Source organism: Symphalangus syndactylus, chromosome 15 (assembly GCF_028878055.3).
Source record: "Symphalangus syndactylus isolate Jambi chromosome 15, NHGRI_mSymSyn1-v2.1_pri, whole genome shotgun sequence".
Lineage (NCBI taxonomy): Eukaryota > Metazoa > Chordata > Mammalia > Primates > Hylobatidae > Symphalangus > Symphalangus syndactylus.
Window position 1 is genome coordinate 11,270,001 of NC_072437.2, and position 25,540 is coordinate 11,295,540.

At 38.6% G+C, this 25,540-nt stretch overlaps 1 protein-coding gene across 3 annotated transcripts in view; it reads right to left on the reverse strand.

Moving 5' to 3' along the window:
• The window catches only part of MYO16 (myosin XVI), a 706,512-nt gene that overhangs the window by 241,693 nt on the left and 439,279 nt on the right, over positions 1-25,540 (reverse strand). For all 3 annotated transcript variants that reach the window (XM_055244378.2, XM_063618637.1, XM_063618636.1), the window contains exons 17-20: positions 13,104-13,215; positions 9,220-9,337; positions 8,058-8,129; positions 5,651-5,792 (exon numbers count right to left, since the gene is read on the reverse strand). In XM_055244378.2, coding sequence (XP_055100353.2) covers positions 5,651-5,792; positions 8,058-8,129; positions 9,220-9,337; positions 13,104-13,215 — 444 coding nt within the window. The remainder of the gene's footprint in view (positions 1-5,650; positions 5,793-8,057; positions 8,130-9,219; positions 9,338-13,103; positions 13,216-25,540) is intronic.

Genomic DNA, 25,540 nt, shown 5'->3' on the forward strand with positions numbered 1-25,540 from the left:
GCAGCCCACCTCACACCCTTCCCAGGAGGCTGACAGCTGCCCCCGCAGGCCTCACCTGTGGGAGAGGGAGGGGAACTCTCACCTTTGAACATACTTAATTTCTGCTCCAGTGCTGGCTATTTCGGGATTAAAGGGTCCATAGAACTGTGATTTATTTAAAAGTGACCAGAAAAGTCTTGGGACCTGATTAAGTTTTATCTCAGAGTCTGAAAAATATTACCCCCATTGAATAAATGTGAAAGGGAGGTGGGACATTAGAAAATATGTTTTCATTATACCACAAGTCATGCTTTTTTAATAGCGTTACACCAAAACAAGTGAGAATAGTTTCATATAATGGTTAATTTGGTTACACTGAAATAAGTATAAGGCAACTCAGTTTGAAAAGTTGTGAACAATTCTGCTTATAATGTTGACCACCATAAAACAGACATATTTCTGGCAGCCACCATAATGTTATCCATAATGCTGCCCTTTCAGATCAACAGTAATTCTAGCATGTCCCCCCAGCTATCTGGTTCAAAGGTTTGCAATTTTCTTAAGCAAAAGAATGGCAAATACTTAATGGAAGCCTTTCAATATTGTATTAGAAACAGCCAGCTAGTATCACAAAATGGAAAAGGGTTTCTTCAGTAATGAGGCAAAATAGACCATGAAAGAGTAGAAGTGTTAAGAAAATTCTACACCAAATCCTGTCTCACAAGGTGTGTTCTTAAGATGATGCTCTAGTGGTGAAGCCCTGGGTAGAAACCTATTCAGAGCTATAGAAAAGAAAATCTTTAACAATCCGCAGTTCTCGATGCGATTGCTGTAGCTGGGCAGAGAGGTGATTGAGCTCACTTGGGAAGCCCTACGATGCTGCTATTTGCCGCTCAAACGTGCTAGCACTGTAAAAGAAGCCCTGGCAACCTCACAATTCCTAAAAAGAATGAGCAGAGCATGGCTTTGGTCTGAGTGGAATTCATGAAACACCCGAGTGGAGGTGATGCCTCCTTGGGGAGAATGGCTGTTATCTGTGGGAAGAGAGGGCCATATGCCTTTGGATCCACTGGGGGAAAAGTGGACAGTGAGGAGAATGGAATGGAAGATCCATGGCATCCCTGTCCATCAGTGGGTGCCAATTTTCTACATGTGAAATTATGGGAATCTATGTATGGGTTCTCCAGATGGTTTAAACAAGGACTTTGTTAATACCTTCGGTGGTCATTGGGTGTCAGCTGACAATTCACAGAGGTGCGGAGGCCAAACAGTTCTAGAAAAGTCAAAACAAACTTAGCAACTTTATTAGTTTTTCTTTAGAAATAATTTGATGTAACTTAAGATTATATTTTCATTGCTAAATATGATCAATTTAATGTGAACTGATGGCAAGTTATGAATAAACTACACACGGGTCTTCCATATGCCTAGTGGCCAGACAAGTTCAGGTCTATGCTCTCAAAAACACTAGAGAACAACAGCTAAAAAAGATCCAACTCACTCAATATGGGAGTCTCAAAGGCTACATACCTTTGTGCATTAGACTGTCCCTCAATCTTTCAAGTTTCTCGACCCACATGTGCTGGGTGGAGATGCTTATTCACAGTCTTGAGGTTTCCTTACAGGAAAAGGAAGCCCCTTTAGCTGTAAGTCTCTCGGCTTCTGAAGAGTGACTTGTTCCCTTCGAGTCTAGGAGGAAGCCTGGACAAGGAGAGCTCAGGGCAGTTTTCCTGCGCTTGTGGGGAGCACGTCATGGCCTCTGCTCCTCCAAGCTCTAAGAGGGCACTGGACACTTCAGGGCTTCCTGGAACTGGTGGTGAAGTCGATCTGAGTCAGGCAGAAGCAACTGGTTCACGGTGTAAAGGGCATCTTCTCATGTCTGCTGTGTCACTCATCAAATTGCTATTTTGACTCCCAAATGCCTTACTCCATTGCCTTTTTTTTTTTTTTTTTGAGATGGAATTTTGCTCTTGTTGCCCAGGTGGGAGTACAGTGGCATGATCTCGGCTCACTGCAACCTCCGCCTCCCAGGTTCAAGTGATTCTCCTGCCTCAGCCTCCTGAGTAGCCGGGACTACAGGGATACACCACCACGCCTGGCTAATTTTTTGTATTTTTGTGTTTTTAGTAGAGATGGGGTTTTGCCATGTTGGTCAGCCAGGTCTTGAACTCCTGACCTCAGGTGATCCACCCGCATTGGCCTCCCAAAGTGCTGGGATTACAGGCATGAGCCACCGCGCCTGGCCTCTTACTACATTGTCTTATTCCTCAATCAATTAAGAATCAGAGATGGAAATGGGCGCTATTAAGTAATCGCCCCCCCCCCATCGAAAGACCATGATAGCACTGAGCAAAGTTGAGCACATGAGTGTCTGATGCAGCAAGAGCATACGAGAGGTGAAGACACGGTGAGGTGAGCACAGGTACTGCTGTAAGAGGCTGATGCTCTGTCTGTGTTTGGGAGATCAAGGTGAGGGGACTGAGCAAAACTGTGCTTGCATTCCTGGAGACTGTAATCATGAGTTTTGTAATAATGACATTCGCATACAAATTTAAATGATATGCAATATCCTTTATTTTAGAAGTCATAAAATTATAGTTTAGAAAAAGAAATGCCTCCGAAAATGATGAAAATAGTAAGCCTTTGGTTTTTACATGAGTTTCTCCAGAGGAAGGGCACTGGAAGGAGATGTGAGGAAGCAGACTGTGGTCACAACTGTGAGCAGTGCTTCACATTTTCCTAGAGTCATCGTTTAAAAATAAAATGTGTCGTTTTTAGCTATTTAACAACATTTCTTCCCAAGGTAATTTATATGTACATGCTTGGTGAACAACAAAGTTTTAAGCAAATATAGGGCATTATATTATTGCTATTTTTTATTACTGTTATTATTTTACCTGTTTGGACCAAATCGTTTTCAGCTAAGCCTAATAAATAAAATTTCAGTGTTTCAATATTTAAAGTGCCACTAAGTGTGGCCCTCAGGGGTCCCCAGCCCGCAGGGTCCGGGCCAAGCACTGCACAGCAGTCAGGCCCACAGAGGACAACACCCCAGTAGGCAGCCACACATTAATCGTAGACTGGATTCTGATCCAGCAAACGTGGCAAACACTTCTGCTCATTTTAATTAATCGCATCAACCTCACCTGCAAGACACCCAGGGTTTTTGTTTAGAAGCAAAACCTATTTGGATCCAGGTAGAGAAAGTAGAATTATTTTAATATGCTATATGATTAATACTGGACCTATTTTACTGTAATCCAAGAAATGAATCCATCATGTAACAAATAGACATTCACCAGCTTCAATTTCACTAATTTTCCCTTTATAACTTGTTAGAGTAAATTCTAGTGATATTTATTCTCTCTTGCCAAATTTTCAAATACATATATATACACACACACACACATATATATATAGTCAGTATACATGTCTGTATACTGTATGTATATACATGTCTGGATGAAAAGTATGTCTATTCTATCACAAGGTATATTTACTGTGTGTGTGTATATATATATATATACAGTAATAAATACATATATACTGTGACAAATACGTCTATTCTATCACAATCAATGTGCTCCACAACTTTGACCATAAGGATATTATTTCTTTATATAATCTTTTTTGACATGATTACAACATTTCAAAAACACGAGATTGGTAAACAACCAGAGCCTATGCTAAGGTTATTCAAGTTTTTGAGACTTTTCTGTGACTTAGGAAATGGGCCTATAAATCTGCAAAACCATAAGCTTTCCATGAATTTAAATGAATTAGAAATACTGCAAATATAACCTTTTCTTGCATTATTTGGGGATTTAAATTCAGGTTTGGGTGACTCACGGGAGAAATAGAGAAGAAAATATGGGAGTTATGACAGAAATGAGAATACTGTCTCTTATAAGTCAAACTTCTAATATGTTGATTCACCTCTAATTTCCCATTAATCCCTGTTCTCATTCATATGCTTAGTAATAAGTTTTAAAAGATAAGACCATCCTTATGAATTTACACATTGCCACAGTGGCAATATTCCCATGAAAAGACAAATAATGTGTTTTCCACGGTTTATGTTTGTAGTTTTTCTCTGGGTGTGTGTTTGTAGCGAAAACTGTAGACCATTATATAAGTATTTCCAATTATATAAACTTAAGGCTCTATAAAATTTAAATGTCAAATGAAAATTTTCTAGAAGTTTCTATGTACAGCTGGACTTATATATTCATTTTTTCAGTGTCAACTTCAGCAGAGCTGTCAATAATTTTATACATAGTTAATTTGGTAGACTTAGCATATTAGTATCATTCTGTGAATCATCTTTATACTTACAGGAAATTAATAAATTAACTGATAACAATAAACAATAGCAAAATCAAGAGTCCTCATCATAGTAAATACTACAATATTTCTGCTGAAATATGGATTATACCATAGCTACTCTCAAATCACAGACTATTGAATATGCTGATCAATGTTCAGTGGGATTTGAGATGTGTACATTTTAATAAGAATTTCAGTATCCTCTTGTCTTTGAAATCTTCTGAGATGTCTATATTTATTTAAGAATTTTCCCATTACTATATATTAGTTCTAATGTTTTCCAAGAAACCTCTAAAGGCATCAATTTTCAGGAATTTAATTTAAATTTAAGAAGTCTATATGGATGACAAGGAAATTCTCAGGTTTCATTCGAAGACAAGTACGTGAAGACTTGTGAATATGATTGTGCTCTCAATTGTCTGCTCAAGGTCACTGTTAGTGACAAGAATAACAAGGAAGTTTTCCACTGATAATATGTAATGGAGAGATATAATTTTTAGATGATGAAATAGCCCTGAAAATCTACTGTTTAAGATGTTTAGGGGCCAGGCGCGGTGGCTCATGCCTGTAATCCCAGCACTTTGGGAGGCCAAGGCGGGCAGATCACCTGAGGTCAGGAGTTCAAGACCAGCCTGACCAACATGGAGAAACCCCGTCTCTACTAAAAATACAAAATTAGCCGGGTGTGGTGGCGCATGCCTGTAATCCCAGCTACTGGGAGGCTGAGGTAGGAGAATCGCCTGAACCTGGGAGGCGAAGGTTGCAGTGAGTCAAGATCATGCCATTGCACTCCCGCCTGGGCAACAAGAGCGAAACTCCATCTCAGAAAAAGAAAAAGAAAAAAAAGATTAGGGATATGAACCAAAATGATTACCATAGAGACCCTCTGTCACATAATCCACGAAATAAGTGAAGAAATAAGATGAAGAATTACTGATCCAAAACCCATCATGAAATCGGTTCCAAAGGAGGCATGAGCTACTCCACAAATTCCAGTGCCTTACCTGTTCTTAGAGTGTCTTCTTCCTGGATTTATAAAATTTTTATATTTACTGGTACACAAAAGGCCACATCTACCTTCAGTCCATAAAGTATGCATTTGCATATCTATGCATAGGAGATTATTAATTCATCAGTGTAAATGGGAGGGTACCCCAGGGAGAGGGTTTCACTTTCTAAAGAATAATAATTAAACCCATCAAGTCAGATTACCTTGTTAAAATGAAATATATTAATGAAGTTTAACTTATTGGTCACCCTGTAATATGAAGCTGCTTTTGGAGTTGAGCCTTTAAGTTATTCACTACAGTAATAACAACAGAACTTAACATCCATCAACTCCTACCTTTTCTGTTCATCTTGACTGTGGAGGCAAGAATTCATGGTATTCACCAAAAAGCTAAACAAACGACTGTACAGGGACTTGGCCAAGAGGTCTCGGAAAAACTCAGCAATCTGTATGGTATGTCGTCGTATTATCATATCCCCTAAAATGGTAGAAAGAAAAGGAGGAGTGAGCACAAGGGTTCCCTCACTTAGAAACCAACCAAAACTCCACACCTCCTATTAATTCCTCACACATCCATATGACAAGTGATGCATTAAAATTATACTGATTCTAATAAATGAGAAGGTCTTTGTCAGTTACTATGCAAAATGTTTCCTAAAACAAAAGTCATGTACATTGCAATCGTCTTTGTTAGAATGGTTGACCACAGCGTTCCACCTTTATTGTATAGGTTGTGTAATTTCACCTCAGTTAGGGAAACAGTTCTTCACAGGGTCCCTCTTGGCAAGGCTTTTGATAACAACTCACTGGTTTGGATACTGAATCATCCTAAGGCATGTGGAAATGGGCTTTCTGGAAAATCAGATATATTTTAAATATTTTTAAAGGCATGATCTCATCAACCAGAATGTGGTTCTGGGGTTTGGAAAGAAGACTGGGCCTTAGGTAGGAATTTCTACGTCATTCTCAAAGAGACAGTGATTGAACTCTTGAGTGATAGGTTTGTGGAAGAGACTAGAATAGGGATGGGGCCAAGGAAAAAAGAGCAACGGTGGTTTGGCATTGAGCCTATCCCATCACTGTTGCAGGAGGGCTGAGTGTGAATGTGAGCCTAGAATTCATATTCTATGGCCTTGGCCAAACTTGCTGACCATTGTGTCTCAGGCAGAGCAGGAGACTAGGAACAGGGTGGGGTCCACGTGCAATGTGGGTTGAAGCGTTTTCAGTCTGTTAGAAGCACGGGTGAGGAGGGATACCTACTGATACTGGCAGAAAATGTAGTCAGAGAGCTGCAAGTTCAAGGCCATCGAGATGCAACAACACAAGGGGAAGGGGCAGTGAAAGCAGCTGTGGCCACTTATGACATTGTGAAACTGACGTTCCTAGAGCCATGCAACTGAGGAGGGCAGGTGGGTCACCCACAGGGTGGTGGTAGCAAGTGAGGGTGGTGTAAGCAGAGGAAATCATAGATACTAATGGCGAGCTCAATGTTTCTCAAAAGAAGGTGCGAAGAAGAACAATGTCTTCAAGATGCTTAGTGTGGCTGGAGGCAAGGGTGCCAGTGGGGCCTCCTAAGCCATCTAAAGTGACGAACTGGTGTATCTTTGAAAGACCGTTGGCCTTATTCCTGAAATGCCTATTGCATTTCAGAAAGATTATTTCAGAAGTGGTGTGGAAGGAAGGCAAGTTGAGTTAAGGCCAGATAAAAGAGGAACCAGGAGTGTCTTGCTGTAATGCAGGGAAAGAATGATAAATTCAGCAGTGCTGATGAAAATGAAGGGAAGGCAGTAGGAATGGGAGATATTTATGGCGTGTGTCTGACCTATGCACGGAGGAGGTAGAAGAGAAAGAGCTATCAAGGATAACCTTTGGGAAACTGAGTGAACAATGGGGAGATTCATTAAGTTTGGGGATATTCTGAGAGTAGAAGTGAGGCAGGAATAATGACTCACCTACCTAAATACCTGCACGTAGGCCCAAAAGGCCATAGAGGAAGAATAGTAGCGATTTAGAGAAAAAAGATTGGATGAATGGTGAGTTCTCACAATCAAAGAGGAAAATCCTAAGGCCATCACTTAGAGTGAGTACTTGAAGATCATGTGGGAAAACCACTCTCTTTGTTCACTGAGTAGAGATGCATGCAGCATAGAGATTAAGCATGTCATCTGGGAGTCACACAGTGCTAGATTCTAATTCCAAACATGTCACTTACTAGTGATTTGAGGTTCAAAGTTATTTAACTTATTTGAATTTTAGTTTTCCCCTCTGTTAAAATGGAAATAGTAATGCCCACATCAGAGCAATCTGTGAGAATTCAAACACTACAATTTTTATAGGACTTGGCACAATGCCTATCAGTTTATATATGTCCAATAAATGGCAGCTGTTCTAACCAATGAGGTAGCAGGAAAAGGTTGGTCCTTCATTGAAGAGTGTAGCATGGCACCACACATGCAAATGGATCCAATCTTTTCTTTGAAGAAACCCTCTTGGATTGATGGTTTTGTTTTTCTAAGGTGACAGATTATCTGGAAAGGGTGACCAGTTGGGCAAAACGGCCTCTCAGGAGCATAAAGAGTCTACACTATAGTCATGTCAAATGGCCAAACAGGCTCATAATGCTTCTCTGATTTGGCATTCAATTCATAGAAATAGTTTCACTAAGCGGGGACAGGTCAAACTGTATTTAATTTTCGTATTTGAGTCTAAATTGCACCAAGATGTTAGAGTATAAAAAAATTACCTTTAAAATATTGAATATCAGTTGTTAAGGCAGATGCCAATTCATCTGTTGATACTTGTAACATTCCAGCCACTAAAATTAAATCAGCATTATAAACATAAAGTTAGTATATTTTTTGATACCAAGAACATTGAATTTTATGGCCATAATTGATAAGTTTTATATAGGCACATTACAAAACATGAGTATTTTAAAAAGTCATTACCACTGTAATTGTCAAATTCAACTCGAGAAACATCTTACAGTAATCAAAATATTAATGAGTTCTTACAGTTCTGTGCATTAACTCACAGCAGGTTTTTTTCCTCCCTGTCCTCACAGATGGTATGGAATTGTTTTTTTCCAGGTTCCTGGTTACATCTCTTTGATACAGGTGAAGATATGTTGTTTACTGACAATCTGTGGTTTTAAGGTAATTTTTAAAATCTGGGAGCGACTAACGAGGCAACTTCAAAGAGAGAGATTCTCTTTCTTTTTTCTTTTTCTTTTTTTTTTTTTTTTTTTTTGAGACGGAGTCTCGCTCTGTCGCCCAGGCTGGAGTGCAGTGGCGCGATCTCGGCTCACTGCAAGCTCCACCTCCCGGGTTCACGCCATTCTCCTGCCTCAGCCTCTCCGAGTAGCTGGGACTACAGGCGCCCGCCACCACGCCCGGCTAATTTTTTGTATTTTTAGTAGAGACGGGGTTTCACCGTGGTCTCGATCTCCTGACCTCGTGATCCGCCCGCCTCGGCCTCCCAAAGTGCTGGGATTACAAGCGTGAGCCACCGCGCCCGGCCCAAAGAGAGAGATTCTCGGTAAGATCTTTGAAAGGGAAGTAATTACATTCTGTTTAAAATGTTTAGCTAATAACATGCCCCCAAAATACACTGGGTGGTGGGGTGAAGGGTACTTAGAACAATATAAATAAACACAAGTATGTGCTAAAGAATCAGCGTTGTTAATGTGGTGCACAGAATGAGAACATAAAAGTACATCTTGCTACTCATTTCCACAACAGATTATAAGAAAAAACAAAGTAGAGAATTTTCCCCCCTCACTGAATTCTACTATAGAGGAAAGGGTTTAAGCCAACTGGCTTTTCTGTACTATGTCGCCATCTACTGGTTGATCTGCAAAATTGCACATCAATGTGGTTAATGTCAGAAGGTCATGTTCCACTGACCTTGTTCCAGGAGCTGGAGGTCAGAAACGAAGGCAGAGTTCCCCTCATTCAGGGCAGTAAACCCAATGTCTCCAAGGTGCAATATTGCTGCTAGAATTACGAACAGATTCTCCACTTCCTATGCATTTTACAAACAGAGAGAATGAATAGGGAGCTTAGAAGAAAGATTAACAGGCAAAAATTTTAAAATATCTAAAAGTAAGTTACAAAAATGATGACCCTATTAATGAGGTTGTGAGTTTGCAGATCCCAAATGTTAGATATGGCAAGAAGACTACCAGTCTCTACCTCAACATCAAAACCTCATAATTCAAAACATATTTTCTCTAAATCAATGTGTCTGCTCCTGAAATATAAGAGAGTCAGGAAATAATATTCTGATATAAATTAACAGCTTGTAGATAATTGTCATAACAAAAATGGATAATTGCGTGCTGAGGGTTTGACTGGCTGGGCTTCACTTGTAAGGTTAGACTTCACTCCCCCTCCTCTCCAGGCTCACGTTGGATGCTATTTAGACTGTGGCCGCTTCATTCAAGAACCTACATCATGGTGTTCATTTCTTCGCTATCTCTCTTATGAGATAAATTAACATGATGATTACAGAATTGTTTACTTCTCCTGGAAAAACTAAAGGAGGCCTAATGACAACAACTGTGCCTAGACTCACAAAATGCTAATTGTTTTTTAAGGTATTTTAAGGAAAACAGAAAAAAATGGATGTTGGCAAGAGCTATCTTTGAGCAGAGGGTAGCAGGAAGTAAGAGAATGCTGAAAGAGAATCTGGAACGCTGCATAAAAAAATAAATGAGACCTTAAATTTGATTTTGGATAGCCATTTTTTGGCAAGAATGAAAAATCAAGAAAAAGCTGCAAGTTAAACTGTACTTTTCTAGAATGTCAAATGTTTAGCATGATGATATCAACAGTAAAACAGGTTGAGCCCCGTGAAGGGCAAGTGGCATAGCCTGTTCTGTTCTCAGTCTCCTAATCTGTAATTTGAGAACAAAAACTCCTTCCATAACTACTGTGGAAGCTGTTCTACGAACAATGCTGATGTGCTTTATAAATACACAGTGGAAACAATACACTACTTGAGACTTCCGTGATTTTCTCCAGAGCTTGTAGTTTTCATAATAAGGTATGATTTTACCAATTTTAAAGTGAAAGCATTGAAAAGAATGATCTCTAATTTTCAGGTATAATAATACTTTATGAAGGTGATATACATATAAAATGTTTTTGGTTAACCCTTAAATCATAAATTTGTTTTTCAAATTTAATTTACTTATGCTGTATAAAATGGCATTATTCAAGCCTCTCAAATTACTTAAGTACTTGTCAACTTACTTTTTTCCTTTTTTTTTTTTTTTTTTTTTTTTTTTTTGAGACAGAGTCTCACTCTGTTGTCCAGGCTGGAGCGTCGTGGTGCAATCATAGCTTACTACAGGCTTGACCTCCTGGGCTCAGGTGATCCTCCCACTTCAGCCTCTTGAGTAGCTGGGACTATAGGCAAAAATTAGTGTCCAGCTAATGTTTTTGAAAAAAATTGTAGAGATGGGGGTCTCACTATGCTGTTCAGGTTGGTCTTGAACTCCTGGCCTCAAGCAATCTGCTCATCTTGGCCTCCCAAAGTGCTGGGATTACAGGCGTGCACCACCACGCCCAGCTTTTTGTTTTTTTTTTTTATTTAAATCAATTAGTCTTCATGAAAGGTTCTGGTACCTGCAAGATAGGCACCTCTGGATAGACAGCCTAAGAATCTGTGCTGTCCTCAAGAACCTCACAATTTACAGAGCTGTGAAAATAACTATAATGTGCATTACAGTGTGGTGGATCCTATGACAAAAGTAAAAATAAACTCCTTCCTGAGCAGAAAGGAGGCTGTGATTCTGCGTCTCTGTGTAGTGAGCAGCCATCCCTGCCACCCTGCTAGACTCGACGGGAGAGCTGGAGGCATTGTCATGAACAGATCTGTCAGGACCACAATCACGAGTGTTGATTCAAGGACTTCACTGGCCCAGAAATACCTTCCTTTGAATCTTACTGGACATAATCTATCCCTCTAAAGTGGACTAAACTCACCATTCAAGTCATTCCCAGGGTCAGGATGAAGAAATTAATTTCATGTTTTTTGCTAGGGTGTACATACTTCTTTTACCAAGAAGGCTATGAGAGTCTCCCTGGGTTACCTTAGTCAGAAAGTGTACTTCGCTTGCCCTGCCTCTGAGGATCAGTCATGAATTTTCAAAGCCCTGTTTCCAGGCAACTGGTATTTTGGCAGAATGGTTTCTATCCATATCTCTAGCTTCACTTCCTATGAGGAAGCAGACATTTCAGGCATGGAAGGAGGGAAAAAAATCAAAACAAAAAAGTACCACGGCAGCAAGTGCAAAGACAGAACAGTGCCAGCGGGTAGGACTCAGTAAAGGAGAAAAACAGAGGCCAGGTAATCAGAGCCAAAAAGAACGAGACGCCATGTGATTGCAGGCTCCTGGAGTTCCAGTCTCTCAACACAGCAAGGGTGGGTGCAGCAAGGTGCCCCTGAATTCACTGTTTTAGGGTGAGCCTCACTTCCTTCCCCTTCCTCCTGTGGACCTCTCCACCCTCCCCACCTACTCACTGCCCCCTCAGCCATAACGGTGTGGGCAGGGAAATAAACACAGACCCAAATCCATCCATGTATTGGCTTCAGAAAAATAAAAAGAACAGATTTAAATCTGTGACCTAATCTGGGCTTGTGAACTAGTGGCATGTCCAAGTTATATCTGTGATATTATATTAAATATTCATGAGGAATTGGCCGTAAATTGACCATAATCCAAAACACCACCATGTTGAATGGAGGCAGAGATAATGCCTCTGGGAAATAGAGATTGAAGGGAATTCTGAGAGGTTTCTCTCAAGTCTTAGACCATTTCTTATGTCTTATTCATTGGATGGGTGCTGTCTAATTCAGTAACCACTGACCACACATGGCTGTGTCAATTTACATTAATTAAAATAAGGAAATATTAAACATTTATTTCTTCAGTCCACTAGCCACACTTCAAGCATCCAGGAGCCACACGTGGCTGGAAAGTGCCCTGTTGCACAGCACAGTGCAGGTCACTGACTTTTCCATCATCATAGATGTTTTCACTGCACGGTCATGGTCTAAAAGTTTTAAAGTGTAATTTTTCAGCTTCATAATGCTTGGAGGTATTTTTCAGCTTCATAATGCTTGCAGGTGTTTGGCAATTCTGTGCAATTAAATATAACAATATTAAAACATTTATATTGTTCAAGAAGATGTTTTAACAAAGTGATTATGTTAATTTTCAAGCGATTCTTAACATGAAGAGTTACTTCAGGTTTATCAGTTTTTTCATGGGTTGATCAAGTATAAAGTTATTTGATCTGTTTTGGATACATATATAAAATATATATTTTGAATATTATATATATTTAAATATTAAATTATATTTTATAAATATAATTTATAGTTTATGATCTATTAAAATATATTTTAAATATTTTAAAATGATATATTATAAAATACACATTTAAACAATACATATAATGTATATATTATATTCATTTTGGGAAAGGGCTCCTTGTCCACCCTCTTGGAAACTGCACCTTCTCTTGCCACTCTCTGCTGACTGCTCTGTTTTCTTCCTAGTTCCTTTCTTCCTCAACATGTGGATTAAGTCCTGCCCCCTGCCCCCACTAGCACGCCAGCTCTAGGAGACAGGGATTGGGGCTTATTGTCTGCCGACTCATCAGTGTCCTCGGCAACATCTGGAATGTCATAGGGGCTCAGTAAATGGTTTTGAATGAATAACTTTTTTAAATTAGTAGAAGGTTGATTTTCTCAGTGAAATATTTATGACATGACTCACCAAGTTGCTGAAGCCAGCTACATTCAGGGCTTGTTTCAAAACAGCCAATTTCTCCCTGTTCAGAGAACGCTCCCCTGGGGACGCATCGTCCTGTATGGTCTGGTTCAAATACCTGTTAGGAGACAAGGCGCGTAACGTTATCGCCTGGCTTCCGGTCAGACTTCTGTGGCTAAAAGTCACTTCTGCCGTATTTGATCTCTAAAATGATGGGAATCACCTGGACATGGCGTCCCCACGTGTTTTCAAAGCATTTGGTGCATCACAGCACATGATGTCTCAGGAAAGGAAAACATGAGTTCTTGTTGTACCAGGACATATTTACATTGCTTTACTCAGTTTTCATCTTAGCTGCACCTCTCCTTGTGACAGGAGAAGGTCACAAGTGATTCATGTATTTTTTTTTTTTTTTTGAGACGGAGTTTCACTCTTGTCACCCAGGCTGGAGCGCAGTGGCACAGCCTTTGCCCTCACAGTGTTCATCATCAGACATCCACTCTTCCCAGCTCTCCGCGGCCTCTAGGTTGATGCATCATTCACTTTCCATTGATTAACTTCATATCATGAGGTTTTGGTTTTTTTTTTCTGTCTCCCCATGAGCTAGCCACAAGAGTCCCAAAAAAACCAAGTGCAACTAAAAGGAAGGAATAGACAGCAGCTGGAAGAATCTGAGCACCCATCTACAGGGGTTTCTCCAAGACAGGTGTTCGTGGTGCATACCAATCATTTTCTTCTTTTTTGTTCTTTTCCACATTCCCCAGTCTTCATAAATATCAAAAAGTATTATACATAATCATAAGAAAAAGAAGCTCTGCACATGTATCCCAGAACTTAAAGTAAAAAACAAAATGTTTTGAGGAAGTTAATGCTTTTAAGTCATCCCTACATCCGTTATCAAGTTTATAAAGTTCTCATAAAAATTTTTCTAAAGGGAAAAATAAAGAAGCTCTACCAAACTATGAATCAAAAACTGGGAGCACAGTTTTCTGTGGATTCATGCTGTGTACGGCTAAACTGTTCCACTCTGCTGAGCAGTGTTCCAGTGATAACACACGGCAGTGCGTCTAGCCACTTAGCCGTCTGAGAAACATCTAGAGTGTTTCTAATGGGGCTTTTATGAATAAGGCTACTATGAACATTTACAGAGAGGTGTCTATGTAAACATACACCTTCATTTCTCTTGGTCAGATGCTGAGAAGTGCAATACCTGGGTCATAGGGTAGTTGCATCTATAGTTTTATAAGAAACTGTCAAACTCTTTTCTAGCACGGCCGTACACTATTTTACATTCCCACCAGCAATGCAGGGGACAGTGAGTTTCTTCACACCCTCACCAGCATTTGATGCTGTCACAATTTTTTTCATGAGCTGTTCTGATAGGTATGTGCTGGTATCTTATCGGGGTTTTAATGTGCATTTATCTAATGGTTAATAACACTCAACACCTTTTCACATGCTTATGTGCTATCCATATATTCACATTTGGTGAAATCTCTCTTCATGTCTTTTGCCCATTTCTAATTGGACTAGAACAATTTTTATTTTCCTACTGTTAATTTGGAGTGCTGTTTATATATTCTAAATATTAGTCCTTTGTTGGATATGAAGGTTGCAATATTTTCTCCCAGCCTGAACTTTGTCTTATAATATTTTTAATGAAGTCTTCTGAATAAGAGTTCTAAATTTTGATGTCATAAAATTTATCAATTTTTCCTAATGTGGATTATGATTTTGGTGTCAAGCTTAAGTTCTTTTTGCCTAGTCATGGATCCCAAATATTTCCTTCTTTTGTTCCCTAAAAATTGTATTGCTTTATGCTTTACATTTAGTTCTCTCATCATCTTGATTTTTTCCATAATATGTGAGATTTTGGCTTTGCTTTGCTATTTTTGTTTGCTTGTTTTGCCTATGGATGCCGAGTTGTCCAGCACCTTTTGTTGATCTTTCCTCCACTCGATTGTTTTGTATGTTCATCAAAAAAACACCTTTTGGTGTGTGAGTGTATTTGTCTGAGTCTATTTCTGTATTCTCCCTTCTCTCCCTTTGATCTTTGTGTCTGTCTGTCTACCAATACCATAATGTCTGGATTACTCTAGCTGCATGGTAGGCCTTAAATGGGTAGAGTAGTTTCTCTGATTTATTCTTCTTTTGCATTATTTTTTTTTAGCTATTAGAAGTTCTGTGCCTTTACATACAAATTTTAGAATAAGCTTCCATATGTGTCTTAATATTGTTAAGATTTTAACAGGAATTACACTAAACCTATAAATCACCTTAGGGATGATTGGCATTTTTACTATATTGAATCTTCCAATAAATGAACATTATAAGCCTCTTTTTCTTTCATTGGTATTTTTTTTTTATTTTCAGCCTCCAGATTCTGTACGTTTTGTTAAGTGTATACTTAAGTATTTAATTTTCCTGGAGAAATGGGAAAGGGTGTTATGTTTTAAATTGCAATTTTCACATGTTCACTGTTAACACATAATGATTAATATATGTGATTGATTTTGTGCACTGATCTCATATCCTGTCAATTGCTGAACTCGCTTACTAGTTTTAGGAGATCTTTTGTTTTTTAAGCTCCTTTGTTCTTCCCACTGCCCTTTTTCACAAAGCCTGATGGTGCTTTCTTTAGACTATGTTTCTAAATTAAAACTGTATCAATCAGTATGAAAAAAGCAAACCTTCTCCAGCAATACAGTTATCTTCATTCTTACAGAAGAAACAGTGGCAAACCAGATGAATATGTGTTACAATTGTATAAAATTCGACTTGTGCTTTGGACAAGAAATGGTTTTCATTACAAGTTAAATTTATTGAAAATAAGTCAGTAACAACAGCTGTTGACTATGTGCTATTTCTAATTTAACTCATCCATTTAACCAATTTGTTTATTGTCCTGACAACAAAGAGCAGGCTGATGCTATGTCTTCCAAAGTGAGTCCATAACATAGCCAAAATAATTTGTGTATATATGTGAGGTGTGAGTGTGGGTGTGTGTGCTAATACTTTTGCTTTGAGGCAAAGTAAAACTAGTCCTGGAATACGTTTCTTGTGTCATCTGAGAATGCATAAGTAAGATTAAGCCATGGACTAAACCACAGGAGGGTTTTCCTTTTGAACAGGAGTCCACACTGGCCATTTCTTTCAAGAAGTGCTATGTGGAGGCACAGACAAAAATCAAACACAAACATTGACTGTTTGCCAAAGACATCCCCATGGAACTTCAAAGGCCTGTGTGCTCTCCCTGTGGCCGCACCTACTGTGTCTCCAGGGTGCAGGTGTGGCCCCACTCAGCAGGTGCAGAGATCAGTGCGCATGAAACAGTCCTTGTGTGCCTACTTGTGTACTCAAGGCATGCTGGGATTGAAGGTTCAAGTATAAATAAAAATGTTACTACTTAAAAACAAACTTGTTTAGTCCATTCACCAAGTCAGGGACTCACAGAGTACAAACACAATGTGCTGCTCCGTTTTTTTTTATCTGCTGTGCGAATATAAAGGAACAGTGTCTTCTCTATTGTGGGCAGGGCTATCTTTTACTTGGTGATGTTTAATACATAAACAGAAGCCAAATAAGGCAAAATTAAACAGCTGGTATCAATAAAGACAGCACACTTTGCTAATGACGATGGCCAGGTGCTGCTTTTTGCCCACCTGCCCTCACTTTGCTCCTAAAACAGAAATTCATTTCTGTATTGTTTTTGAACTATCTGAAACATATTAACTAATTTAAAATTTTAAGTCTCCCCCTCCTCAAGGAATATGAGTACAACTTTTTATTAACCATGCGTTCAGATACATACATCTCCACCTGGAAAGTATTAATATATGTATGAGTCACAAACTGTTTTGTTTGGAAAGAGAAAATCTTGTCAGTGGTCTCCAGGAAAAGAACAGAATCTAATAAATTCAGGAAAAGAACAGAATCCTTTTAACAAATTACACATTCACAAAGTCTTTGGGTCTTGTGACATTCCCAGAATAGTTCATCCATATTTTTCTAATCAGTTGAAATATTTCAAAACATCTGGTGAAACAAATTCAAAACTCTTGCCACCTTACACATAGTGGATGATCGTATGGCCAATTATTTGTTTCTTGGAAATGTCTAGTTGGAAGAGCCGGGGCGTGGAGACAGACAGGTTGGCTGTGTCTTGCACAGAAGGCCCCGGACAACGGTTAAGGGGCTGACCCCGGCCTGAACTCATCCCCGAGCCTTGTGTCCAGCACAAACACAGCCGGAAACACACACCCAGAGCTGCTATTTCAATGAGTGAAGTTGTGAAATGGAGAGAAAAACACGTTTTTGCTCAGAAAGTGTGGGTTGGCCTGGCCTTGAAGATGGTAGGATTCGTTTAACAAGTCAAGGCCTGGGGAGCTGCATCTGACTGGAGCGAGAGGTGGACAGAACTTTCTCTAACTCACACCAAGACATCCTCAGCCTAGGGAGGGCTCCGTACAGGAAGAGGGCAGCGCGCACGCACACGGAAATATGCCGCAGGTGAGGCTGAACAGGTGCCGAAGTCCTCCTCATGGGAGAAGGTGACCAGAAAGCATGTGTAAGGCCATGTCCACAGCACCAACAGGAAGGATAAACTTCAACCCAACCCTGTGTCTTAAATACCGACTAACATAGGCATCTTCACCAAAACTTCAGTAATATGCAAATATTATAGTCTATTTGATTCAGACACATGACCATGTACAGATAGTTACTACTGACAAAGGTATTCTTAGGCAGGTTCATCCGGGCCCACCCCGACCTTCATCAGATGTTGATAAAGCATGGTGTGAACAACATCGTGCTGAATGTAACCCACAGATGTATCAAGCAACCTCTTTCAGCTTAGCAGGACTAAAAGAAAATTTTAATTACCCAGTCTCTACAAGAAATACAAAAATTAGCTGGGCATAGTGGCCTGTAACTGTAGTCCCTGCCATTTGGGAGGCTGAGCTGGGAGGATCACTTGGGCTCAGGTGGCTGGGGCTGCAGTGAACTGTGATCGTGCCACTGCACTGAAGCCTGGGTGACAGAACGAGACTATACCTCAATAAAAAAAAATCCATCTCTATCTCTGTATAGATCCATACCCTCTTGGCTATTGGCTCTGTTTTCCTGGAGAACCCTGACCAATACACTCTCTTCTCCCCATTTCACTTATTCATACATTTAAATATTTAATAGCTCCCATTTAACAAAAAATTAAATGTCATGAACTTGTTTACGGATAAAGATCATGTCTTAAAATTCCTAGTGGATTCTCATAAAATGTAAATTAATATTGGGTGTACAGAAGGTTTATACACACCCGGAAGTTTCCATATGTATTTCAAAGTTTCCATATGTATATCTAGTTGGTTACATTTTTACCCCATAGGTTCCCAGTATATCTGGAAGTGCCATACGTAGCTGGCTGATAAGTCCATAGTGAACACCAGCTCTACGCATTTCCTTTGGTCAAAGGTTGTCAAAATAAGTTTCAAATTTATGCCATAGAAGTCAATCCCTCCCACCTTTTTTTTTTTTTTTTGCCAAAATCGAAAGAAACAAATACTCTAACGAAGAATGTATTAGGAAAAGTTATCTAGTAAAAAAAGTTTAGTATAAGAAACAAACATACAAATATTGATCAGAGATGCTCTGGAAGGAATGGGGAGGAGGGAAGGGATGGAGATACAATAAAATACTGACAAACAGAAATTTAAATACTCCACTTATTTAGTCTGATTGCCTTTACTGATAAGATAATTAGACAAACAACAAATTTAATCTTCAAAAAATGGCATGTCTACCCCCAGGCACACAGACGCACATTCCAGGTACACAGCTCAGGAGGCTGGCTTCAGGATATCATGGGGCAAGCATGCTAAAAACCTTTCTGACATATTAATTAGAAACATCAGCACATCTAGCTTTAAAGATTCATTAAAATTGAGATTTTAATGAAGAACTTAAAATGAGTAAAACGTGTATACTCTATAGACAATCTTTAAAAGTAAAATTCAGGAAGTTTTTTTTCAACCATGAAAACGTATTCAAATATAGGCTGTACCTACTAAGGTAAACTTATCCAAAACAGTGTATGTAACTAAATGACATCAGTAATAGGATATTGGATCTGGCTATTTCAGAATAGATTCATAAAGTAAATAAAACTAAATAATCTAAATTTTCTTTTCTGCTAAATGTAAAAGCTGAGCAAAAATGCCCATTTAATTATAATTAATCCTAATAAGTCAAGATAAAAAAGAATAGAAATAGGGTTCCATTTTGACACCTACTGTTCTATTGCATAGGATTTGGTTCCTATTTTTAAAATAATTTCTAGTCAAGGATGTGTTTCAGAACCATTGTTGTGATTACTTATATGCTACATATTTTCAATAAGAAACACTAGTTATGAAATAACAAAGTTCAAATAATGAATAACCCTCCAAATAAGTGGTCCCTGGCCATGAATTGTGCTTTCAGGTCACAATCACTTCTACATTAAAGAAATTTTCCAGAAAGACCCAATCGCATTGTCTAAATGTCATCATACATTTACATTAAAAAAATTAATGGAAAGTGAAAAATTCTGAAACTAATTATCAGTAAAGTTTGGACTGATGTGCTGCAGCTCCAGTTGTAATATTCTAATTTGGAGATGTTACTGTGAGAAATCGAAGTAAGTTACACAAGGATATCGTGAAGCAATCAGTTACATAGAAAGATACTGAATCAATACTAAATATTTAAAACCTGGTTTACAAAAGATGGATTCTGGAAACTTCAAGACAAGCAGGCATGACTATACTGGGTTTAATAATGTTTGTTGACTCAGAGAAATAATTAGCATTCTGTTATATCTTTCTCATGCACTTAGGACATGAAGCAATATTATGACCTAGCAAAAACTGGATTACTCCTTTACTATTACTACTGCCATTTTGCAATATTGTTCCTATTTAGAAAATAACTCTACAGTTGTCTAAACCAATTACACCCATTAAAAATACTAATAAAAGTGTTACAAGGAAAATATGATTAAACTCAGGTGTTTCATCTCTGACAAATTTATCTTCAATTTTAAAACATGCAAAAGTACATATTTCCTTAGAAATAAATTGAAATGGAATTATGATATTGCAGGCTCTTTAGACATTATTCTTTAGTAATTGCTCTCATACTATCTTTCCACCCAATTTTCTGCTTTTAATGCCTTAACTGCAATACTTATATTTAAGGTATCAAATACTTCAAATAGTTAACAACAAATGTCAACGTTTCTGAAAATAAAAACTAAATTAGCAAGATTTATATCAGTAGACATTTACTTCTGATTTGTTAGGGAATTAAAAACTTAAAGTGGGGGGTGGAAATTAAATTACACAAATGAACTAATAAAGTGAAAAAGTAGTCTTAATGTCATTATCAAATGCAGTTAAGAGTGCCCTTCCCTTTTTCCCTTTTCCTCTTCAATCTTAACAGGTGATCCTAAAAAGTTTTATTTAAGAATAAGGTGGGCTACTTTCTTTTATTACTATTAGGTTGGTGCAAAAGTAATTAAAAGTAATGACAAAAACTGCAATTGCTTTTGCTCTAATCTAATTATTTTTTTTTTATCTCCCAGAAGAATGTTCTTACAACAAGCACTGCTCAAAAGCATTAACTCTATATGTGGTCACAGCAGAGAAAGAAGAAATCTAGACGAGACAGAGTCAGAAGTGCAATATCCTGTAGTACAGTTCAGCCTCATGTGCTGCGCTGTGTTCGGATTATTCGGGGCTGGAACCCCGATCAGCTGATTTGCTAACGCAACTGTTGTAAATGTCCTTCTCACTTCCCACTAAGTTCCATTTTCAGAGAGGACATCTCTTCCTGCGGAAACTGAAATCACCACTAACTGGAATCGATGACACATTTTAGCTAAAGAGGAAACAAAGCCGGTGGCAGTGGCTCACGTCTGTAATCCCAGCAACCTGGGAGGCCGACGCAGGCGGATCACGAGGTCAGGAGATTGAGACCATTCTGGCTAACATGGTGAAACCCCGTCTCTACTAAAAATACAAAAAATTAGCCAGGCGTGGTGGCTCACGCCTGTAATCCCAGCACTTTGGGAGGCCGAGGCAGGCAGATCACTTGAGATCAGGAGTTCGAGACCAGCCTGGCCAACATGGTGAAACCTCGTCTCTACTAAAAATACTAAATTAGCTGGGTGTGGTGACTCACGCCTGTAATCCCAGCTACTTGGGAGGCTGAAGCAGGAGAATTGCTTAAACCCGGGAGGCAGAGGTTGCAGTGAGCCGAGATCGTGCGACTACACTCCAGCCTGGGCGACAAAGCGAGACGCCGTCTCAAAAAAAAAAAAAAGAGGAAACAAGTTCCATTTGACATTTTTAAAATGTTGATGATATCACACTTAAACAAAAGTACTACGTCTATATAATGATCTAGATCAGGAACTCGTCGTACGGTCTAATGAAATGTTACATAACTCATTTTGCATTTCAGCAAAAACTGTATATAATAAGGATGTGGTCCTGGTAAACAATATTCTTGAAGTTAAAGCAGCAAGTTGAAGGCACCAGTTTATCAACCACCAATTAATTTTCCTAGTGTGGAAAGGTAAAGATACAGTGTTTATGTTTGGGCAATGGGTACTGCCAGAAATGTTTCATACCTTTCCTCTTTTGGGCCAGAATATTAATTTCTTTCATTAGATGGACATTCGTATCATCACAGCAAATTCAAATGTTTCTCATTCACCAATTGATTTCTTTATAAATGTTTAATTCGATACCAATCACGCTTCCTTACTGGAGTCATAGACCTGAATAAAGCAAGGTTCCTACCCTCCTGTTACTCATAGAAGATGTTAAATTTTAGACTGGAAATCGCCAGAATAGAGGTAATGGCTGTAGTACTCCAAGCTGCTTGGGGGAAGGGGATTAGCTTTATAAAGATTGACTTGAAAAATTGTATACTTGTGACAGACAGTGTTTTGTGGTTTTGTTATTATAAACGGCTGATTTAAGATAGTAAGTCCTCAGTCAAGGAAACAAAAATACTGGGTTTCTGCACGTGCCAAGAACTGAGATTATTGGGGAATTCAAAGAGGAATGAGACTCAGTGCTTAGCCAGAGACATCAAACAAATCAGCCAAGGGAACAGATCTGTAAAGACGAAATTACAATAAGATATACATATGCCACATTTTATTATGTATTATGCAGAATAGTGGTATGCACAATATCAATGATCATTTTATTAATTCAGAGAAGGCAAACTAATATTTAAAATATGAGTTTTTTTTAAACACTGAAATGCTGCTGCTTGTTCTAATAACAATTGACTTGATCAGAAACTCTCTATGTGCATTCTGATTAGTAATGGAGTAAAATGTTAACAATTCTGCAAATGCACTTACTCTCATCAGCACATTTTCTAAGGGGCTTTATGATCTTGGGAATTCTTCAAACATTATTAACACAATCCCTTGTCTAAGGGAAGTCCATTTAGAAGTAACACAGATGCTTAGAGTAAATGTGCTTGTAATAATAATTATATTATGTAATATGGAGAAAAAATAGTCAAACAATAGGATTACTGTTTGAAACAATAGATGAAGGATTAAAAAGCAAGTCTTTAATCACAGAAGAGTTAAATGAAGTACCAGCCGCACTATCACAATCAACTATCAAATGCAGGCCTGTTAGCCTCTCTGGTATTCTCTGGAAGTGCAGAATTGTATATACTATAGTGCAAATACAAAACACGTTATATTTGTGCCAATTAATCCACAAAATAGTTTACTATATGTATGCGTAATTAAATCAACTCTTAGGCATTTAAGAAAATTCAAAGTCAATTAAACAAAAAATTTGCTTTGAGTCAAGGAGTATAATGCGTCTGTAGTAACCAAAGCAGCAAAACATGTTAATTTTTAATTAATTTGAACTTTCATTGCTGCAGTGAGGTTTTCACACCAACAACAAACACGAAAGAGCATTTCTCTTGATTGAATCAATGTTTCAGGAAAACTCTTTAAGAAAACAAATGAGCAAATGGACAGCCATAGCCATTTTCTGGCCCCTTCATGCACTTTCTTTTTTTTTTTTTTTAATCTTTTTTTTTTTTTTTTTTTTTTTTTGAGACCGAGTCTCGCTCTATTGCCTAGGCTGGAATGCAGTGGTGCGATCTCGGCTCACTACAACCTCTGCCTCCCAGGTTCAAGCGATTCTCGTGCCTCAGCCTCCCAGTTAGCTGGGATTACAGGTGCACACCACCACACCAACTGGGAATAGAGACAGGGTTTCACCATGTTGGCCAGGTTGGTCTTGAACTCCTGACCTCAAATGGTCCGCCCGCCTCAGCCTCCCAAAGTCCTTCATGCACTTTAATAGCTCATTCTTGGGGTGATTTTATTCCATGGGGTAGGATCCATCTTCACTCCAGAATGCTTTGGGGCGTGGCAGGAAGCAAGCCCCTGGTGGAAGGCTAATGTCAGTGTCAGCATCCCCTGGACCTGTCTCCTGAAACTGACTCCCAGTGACCTCTCCTGTCTGGCTGCTTCTTACTGGAAACGGATTCATGCTCTTTCAGATTCTACCGACACCACTCATCGGGCACAGAAGGCCTTGCCCAGAGCAGCTTCTCCCTGGGAAGCTGGGGCATGCTGAGCCTTTCCAGCCTGTGGCTCACTCGTTTTTGTTTGTTTCCAGCCTGTGGCTCACTCGTTTTTGTTGTTGGTGTGAAAACCTCACTGCAGCAATGAAAGTTCAAATTAATTAAAAATTAACATGTTTTGCTGCTTTGGTTACTACAGACATATTATACTCCTTGACTCAAAGCAAATTTTGTTTTGTTTAATTGACTTTGAATTTTCTTAAATGCCTAAGGGTTAATTTAATTATGCATACATACAGTAAACTATTTTGTGGATTAATTGGCACGAATACAATGTGTTTTGTATTTGCACTATAGTATATACAATTCTGCACTTCCAGAGACTACCAGAGAGGCTAACAGGCCTGCATTTGATAGTTGATTGTGATAGTGCGGCTGGTACTTCATTTAACTCTCCTGTGATTAAAGACTTGCTTTTTTAATCCTTCATCTATTGTTTCAAATAGTAATCCTATTGTTTGACTATTTTTTCTCCATATTACATAATATAATTATTATTATAAGCACATTTACTCTAAGCATCTGTGTTACTTCTAAATGGACTTCCGTTAGACAAGGCATTGTGTTAATATGTTTGAAGAATTCCCAAGATCATAAAGCCCCTTAGAAAATGTGCTGATGAGAGTAAGTGCATTTGCAGAATTGTTAACATTTTACTCCGTTACTAATTGGAATGCACACAGAGAGTTTCTGATCAAGTCAATTGTTATTAGAACAGGGGACCCTGTCACGTTTCTGTGACAGGGAAGTGGCCCACATTTAGCAGAACATAGTACAAATAATCTTTCTTATGAGAAATAGGAAGCATCCTATTGGGCAACATAGGCCAAAATACCTGAATTTTATCTTATCTCCCAGGGCTCACTGAAGAGCTACTCAATGTGAGATCTGAATCGTGTCCCCTTAACTTCTCAATTACTCGTAAGTGTTCTCTGCTGTTCTTTGTGGTTAGGGTCTCTTTAAATTTTTATTTTTCTAAGATTATCAGCAAGCAGAAATTTCATGGGGAGAGTTTACAGGTACAATATGTGAATTATTCTACCATGGTAATGTATTTGGTGTAAGAGACAATCAAGAAAAATAATCAGTCATTATTGCATGTTGTTCTGTTTACCAGGAAATATTTAACCAGGTGAGATATTGCAACATGCCTAGGACAAATTCTCCTCTACTTAGATATCACACACACAGATACAGTAAAGATAATATATTATATGAAGTGTGTGTGTATATATATATATATATATATATATATAAAATATACATGATGCATCACCTATGATAGTATGACAACACTATGGGTAGTACCACCCAGTGTCTTATATTGATATTGACGTTTTCTGTACTTTTCTCTGATAAATGTGTTAATCTGTTCAATAGCTAAAACTCTGAATTAGAGACATTAGGAATATGTTTTGTTATTATTATCTCTAATAATATTCTTAAATAAGAAGAAAACTGGTTAGAATCAAAATATTTGGCTGTAATAAAATTTAGATTTTTATTTCCAAGATGACACATTAGAGGCATTCAGCGTGCCTCAGCCACCTGGAAATAGCAAGATGGTATAGAAAGATCAACCCAATTAAAACCCCATTTTAATTCAGGAAGGAAAACAGGAGTCCAGCAGAATTGTGAAGACACCCCAAATCCTGGAGAGGAGGGTACCAGCAAACAGCCTCCATGATGACATGTGACTAATAAAAGTGAGCGAAGCCCCAGTGCATGAGAGAGGCAGAAAACATCCCTCTGTGACTCCCCTTTCC